Source organism: Pteropus vampyrus, unplaced genomic scaffold (genome assembly GCF_000151845.1).
Source record: "Pteropus vampyrus isolate Shadow unplaced genomic scaffold, Pvam_2.0 Scaffold44, whole genome shotgun sequence".
NCBI lineage: Eukaryota > Metazoa > Chordata > Mammalia > Chiroptera > Pteropodidae > Pteropus > Pteropus vampyrus.
Window position 1 is genome coordinate 8,663,811 of NW_011888825.1, and position 6,162 is coordinate 8,669,972.

General features: G+C 45.2%; 1 protein-coding gene across 1 annotated transcript in view; it reads left to right on the top strand.

Moving 5' to 3' along the window:
* LOC105291381 (multidrug and toxin extrusion protein 2-like) overlaps positions 1–3,988 on the top strand; it is a 40,703-nt gene extending 36,715 nt beyond the window's left edge. Inside the window, 4 exon segments of the mRNA XM_023529855.1 lie at positions 1,088–1,220; positions 1,299–1,462; positions 2,519–2,594; positions 3,693–3,988. Of these exon segments, the coding sequence (XP_023385623.1) occupies positions 1,088–1,220; positions 1,299–1,462; positions 2,519–2,594; positions 3,693–3,988 (669 nt within the window).
* The last annotated feature ends 2,174 nt before the right edge of the window (positions 3,989–6,162 follow it).

Below are 6,162 nucleotides of genomic sequence, written 5' to 3' on the forward strand. Positions count from 1 at the left end.
CCAAAAAAAGATCTTCTTCTATGTCATGATATATAATGAGAAACATGTGCACCATATTTCAAAGTTCAAGAGGCACACATCTCCTATCCCCAATGCATTACTTCTTTGCTCAAATGTGTAAAAGTAAACCACAGAATACTCCACATCCCTCATCTTAACAAAATAAAAATAACCAAATATCCATTGATCAACAGTCCTGACCGAACATGAGCTGTGCCTTTACTTCATTAGATCTGGGATTAAGTTGGAAGGAGGAGACTAGTAAAATAAAAAGAAGAGTTAGTACTTCCTCCATAGCGAGCAAGGACTGCCTGTCTCATATGGAACAAGATAACACCTTCACTTGCCATGTGTGATGGCAGAATAATGGTCCCCAAAGAGATCACCTCCTAATCTCTAGACCTGTGAATAACATGTGACAAAAAGGGATTATGCTGATGTGCTTAAGGATCTTGAGATGGGGAGATTATCCTGAATTATCGAGATGGCCCAATGTAATCACAAGTGAGAGAGGGAGGCAAAGAGTCAGAAGATGTGAAGACAGAAGCAGAAACTGCAGTGATGCCATTGTTGTCAGGGCTGGGAGCCAAGGAATGCAGGCAGCCTCCAAAAGCTGGAAAAGGCAAAGAAATATTCTCCCCTGGGGCCTCCAGAAAGAACCAGCCCTGACGTTAGTGCAATGATACATTTTGAACTTTTAATCTTCAGAACTATTAAATAAAAATTTAAGCCACTAAGTTTGCTACAGCAGCAATAAGAAACAAATACATTACATCTCCATATGAAGTTAATCCAATATCCTAGACCAGCTGGTGGTTAGTTGCCAATTTTACCTGTACTTTCTAGTGAGGCAGTAATAGTGTGGAAGTGAAGGCTGGGCTCTGGAGTTGTGTTTGAAACACAGCTACTCTTGTGTACCACAGGGCAAGTGACTTGATCTCTCTGGCTCATATAAGGGGGATGAGAGCCCCATCCTCGAGAATTCAGAGAGGCTATGCAATGTAAATTGCTTAGAAAAGTACATGTTAGATAAGACCACATCAGACTCATCATTACTAACCTCCACCCCTACTTCCTCCCCTTCCAGTGTGTCTATGGCAGAGTCCCGAGAGGAACCGGCAGGCAAGCCTTCCGAGCCATTGTGAATGCGACTATGTATTACGTCGTTGGCCTCCCACTGAGCATCGTTCTAACCTTTGTGGTTAGAATGAGAATCATGGGTATGTAGTGTGAGAAAAAGCTGAGAGAGGCCTGGGTGGTCACTGGACACTTGCCCCATTGTCACGTGTTCCCTACAGGCCTCTGGCTGGGCATGCTGGCTTGTGTCCTGCTAGCAGCTGTTGCTTTTGTTGCCTATACTGCTCAGATTAACTGGAAGTTAGCTGCAGAGGAGGTGAGCAACCCCCTTGAGACACTCACCTGGCCATCCAGGCCGAGTGACTGCTCACCAGAAAAGCCCAAAGCATTTCAGCAGCAGTAATCTGTGGGGTCAGCACCAATAGCTGCTCCTGTCATTGTAACTGAACCCTAGACAGTGCCAGTATAAGCAGCACACTCTCCAGTTACAAAGAGATACACACCAAAAATCTTCCTTAGCCAGCCCCAGCTGCTGAAAACCAAACAAAAGTAAAGAGCTCAATCAAACCAGTCTCCACCTACATGACTGCCTGAGAGTGTGCTGTGACTTTTGGAGAGGTAATAAATTACTCTGTCCACCATCCTCTTGGAAAACTCTTTAAACAGGGCAGGGCAGTGTTTGCTTCCCAGACACAGTAGAAGCACAGCTCAGTCTGAAGGCAGCGCGCAGAAGTGTTCTCTCAAAGACCCTGATTCCTAGCAGGGCATGGTTTTGCCCTCATGTGGAGAGCAAGTCATCTTGGCATCTGAGATGATAGATGAATATGGATTTAAAACAACACCATTTTAAAAAGCATCCCCCCCTCCACCCCCAAAGTATATGAGTATGTACTGCTTTAGCAATGTTTTAAAGGCAGGCCATGGATGAGGCCTGTTGCATCACTGTCTTGTCAGGGAGCTTCTCGGTGTAATCTGAAACTACTCCCAATAGGCAGAAGGCAGGGAGAGACTAAAGAAAGAGAAAGGGGCACACCCCACCAGATTGGTAGGTGGCAGCTTTAATGGGCAAGGGAACTTACTCATGAGGCTTGCCTGAGGTGGCAGCAAGACAAGTAGATTTCCACACCTGCCCACCAGAATCTTAAAAATTTATATAGAGGCCTTAACTGGGATTAGTTACGTACCCAGTCCAGAGAGTCTTATCACCACATTGCTATCTCAAGTCTGTGTCCTTGGACAGCTTCTAGAGCAGGGAAAGCAAGCAGAGCCCATGTTCCAAATACAGGTGAAGGAGTGAGGAGCCTCTAATTTCAGGTCCAGCTCCTGAGTCAAACCCACATCTTTTTGATGACCCAGCAAGGCCAGTGGCAACAGGAAGGATGGCAGGCTGACCAAGGCAAGCTCTCTCTTTTAGGCCCAGAAACATGTGGGGCTGCCATAGCAGAGCATCGAGAGCACGGCAAGCACGGCGAGCACAGCCCTCAGACCTGGGCCTGAGAAAACTGTTGAATCTTCAGGTAATGTCAGGGTACTTCTGCTGGCTTCACAAAAAATGCCAGTGGCACATTGCTCCTGGCTGCCATGTGTGCCTCCGGCCACTCGGAACCATGCAAGCCCAAGCTGTCTTTCTTCCTCTCAGCAGAAAAATGATGCCCTAAGTGCCAGGAAGAACTACAGCTTGCTGCCTCACAAGACTAAAAATATGAAGTATTGTTCGTACCGTTTTCCCAGTACTTAGGACATTATTTTCATGCTGAGATGAGCTGTAGCCCCATTCCCAGATGAAGAAGCAAAGCTGAGAGCTTAGGTCTCTTCCCTACTGTCCCCTCGACTGGCAAAGGCAAGAGAAGATCCAAGCATGGACCCATCAGACTCTAGAACACATTCTTACCACTTAACTTCAGCCTAGGTCAGAAGGCCATATTCTGGCCTACAGCTGTTGGTCCAGGCAGGTCAGCCTTGCTTGATTAACTGGTATGGGGTGGGGTATACTCCCTGACTACCTCTCTACACCCCACCAGACAAACACCTCTGGTTTACATCCACTGTCTATGTGATGAAGTGATGGCCCCGGTTCAAGGCACAGATGCCCTTCTGCCCTAGGGCTAGTGCTGAGTGCCAGGCATGCAATATATAGCCCAAACCCTTTAGTTATCTCAGTGACCCCATCTCCTCCTGGGATGCCTTGATCAGTGCAACAGTGAGCCAGCTAATTAAAACTCAAGAGAGTTTAAATTGTCATGCAGGTAAGGCAAGATCAATTAAGCGTTTAACATCCTCTGAAATCAGATGTGAAAGTTACATTCGATGTGTCATGTCATCACAAAGACAGGCTCAGACAGGACCATGCCTCATCTGATCTTAGTAGTAAACTTTATCTATACACTGAAATTAGTGTAAGATGTTTTCCCAGATAATCTTCTCTAATCCTGCTACAGAATAGAAAAGCAGGCATTCTTCTATTGTACAAGTATTTCTATTGTAAGGCTCACAGGTCAGTTAACCAGTCCTACAGCAGAACAACTGCAGCCAGGCAGTTAACCTAGGTTTCCTGATTCCAAGGCTCTTCCTTCTGCCTCCAGTACTGCTGAATTTGCTCCCATTTGCCTCTGCAGTGGCTACCGGCAGCTCCCTTGGTATTTCCCTGACACTGTACTCAAGGCCCAAGTGCCATTTGGACCTCTCCAGGACTCCAGAAGTAGCCCATGCTCTTTCAGCTCCTTCCAGCAGACTGTCAGGGAAACAGCTGGTCATCCACCGTGGGGCTGCTCTGGGGGCAGCAACAGCCACCACACTCCCACCCCTACAGGTCCATCCTACAAAAGCACCAATGGGATCCAGTGCAGGTGGAAACTCTGGAACACTCCTCAAAAAGGACCTTCAGCCAGTACCTCGTGTGAGAGGGGTCTGAATTGCACAGACATAATTCTGATGTGCTGGCTGGAAAATTACTGCTTAGTTATCACCCATGGGAACATAACATTCTAACAATAAGCTTTCTGCTTCTGTACCCTCGCTTGCACAACCAACCTGTGGGTTGACAGTAAGTAGAAGAAAAATAGACTTTTGTGTTAAGACAGAATGAGGAATGGTGTTTAGGGCTTAAAAACCCTGTACCTCTACATTTCGGGGCTGCTTAATTTGGGGTCTGCGTACCCCTGGCAGACCCAGCTGGCTGAATAAAGAACATAACTCACTGGTTTCTGGTGGTCCCATCTGGTGTGTCTATCGGGGGCTGGTGGCTACAACACTGACATGGTCAAATTGGCTTTCTCTTCTCTGACTTGGTTTGCTTTTTAGAAGACACCAGCTGACTGGAGGTGAGAATGCTGGGATCACTATTATTCAATAATGAAAACAATTTCAAAAATTGTACATTTCAAATTGAAACAAAACCAAAACCAATGTTATATTAAAATTACAAATTCCTAGCCTCAGTCTTCTGCCCAGATCTGTTCACAAAGCTTTGGTGAAACTCTGAAAAAGCGAACCTTGATGCCCATCTGTTCCCTGCCCCCAAACCCCTGCTATGGGAACCCCCTCCTCTAGGGCAAGGAGGCTGCGCATAGATCCTTCTTCGCCTTTCCTCCAACCCTTTCATTCCATCAGCATTCTACTATCATAGACCTTGAGAAACACTTGTTCTTACAGTAGTGATATATGATTCAGACAAGGGCAGCAAAACTTAGATCATTTGGCCACATAGCCTCAGGATGGATTCCATGTTGATCTAAATTCTAGGATGTGTTTTTTGAGGACTGGGACTGGTGAACATTTTTGAGCTCCTTGCTATATCAGGCCACACACCATCAAATGTGGAGGGCCCTACTGCCACAGTTTCTTCAGAATTAATAAACACATTCGCAAACAAAACAGATCAAAGATAATAGAAAAAAAGGATACTTAGAATGTAACTCTATTTTGAAGGGTCAACATGCTATGAATTCAGTTTCATGGTGTTTTCAGTGTCCATAGAGACGGGGCCGCCTACTCACAGGAAGGCAGGACCTTTGTGACACAAACACCTTAGTGAGTTTCTAGAGCCCAAATAAAACAACTAGGTACAGAGCATAGCAAAGTAATGTCATTGTTTCTCCAAGCATGTTCTAAAGTTAACAGGTATTGGGGAAAAAAAAGGTCCCATAGACAATTGAGTTTTAGAAACACATTAGCACTTCAAAGGTCTATAGGACTTGGATCTTTTAATATGCTGGTGTGCTTAACCGATCCCTAAGTAAACAGGATGGGTGGGTGGTAGGACCATTTTTATGTACAATCTTGTAGGATTAGTGCCTTCAAAAGCATAGAAACACTTGTTTTAGGTCAGCAAATGGGGATAGGATGATTCTGGCACCAATTCTGATGATCCCCTCCAGCCCCACATCACTAAGCAATTCAGACACGTCTGAGTGTCCCACGATGTAACTCTATTCTGACACTATCTACCCAGAGATAGCATCAGATCCCATAAGATAATAACTCAGTTCTATAAGATTACCACCCCACCCCACTCCCACCTACACCTTCAGAATCCAATCACAAATCCAGATTGTCACTTGTGCTTATAATCAACCAGCTGGAGGTTCCAATGATCCCCTCCTTGGATTTGATTAATTTGCTAGAGTGGCTCATAGAACTCAGAGAAATATTTTACTTATGAGATTACCAGTTTATCATAAAAATATATAACTCAGAAACAGCTAGATGGAAGAGATGCGTAGGGTAAAGTATAGGGAAAGGGGCAAGAAGCTTCTATGTTTCCAGAATCTCCACGTGTTCACTAGCCCTGATCTCTAAACCGTGTCCTTTCAGGGTTTTATGAAGGCTCCATTACACTGGCATGATTGATAAAATCATTGGTCATTGGTGATTTAACTCCACCTCCAGCTCCTTTTCCCTCCTTGGAGGTTTGGAGGTGGGGCTGAAAGTTCCAACCTGATAATCACAGGGTTGGTTTCCTTGGTAACCAGCCCCAATCTTAGGCACAGCCCAAGTCCTATCATGAACATAACAAAAGACACCTTTCAGACTCTTCACTTAGGAAATTCCAAGGGTTTTAGGACTGGCAAGAATGAGGATGAAGAC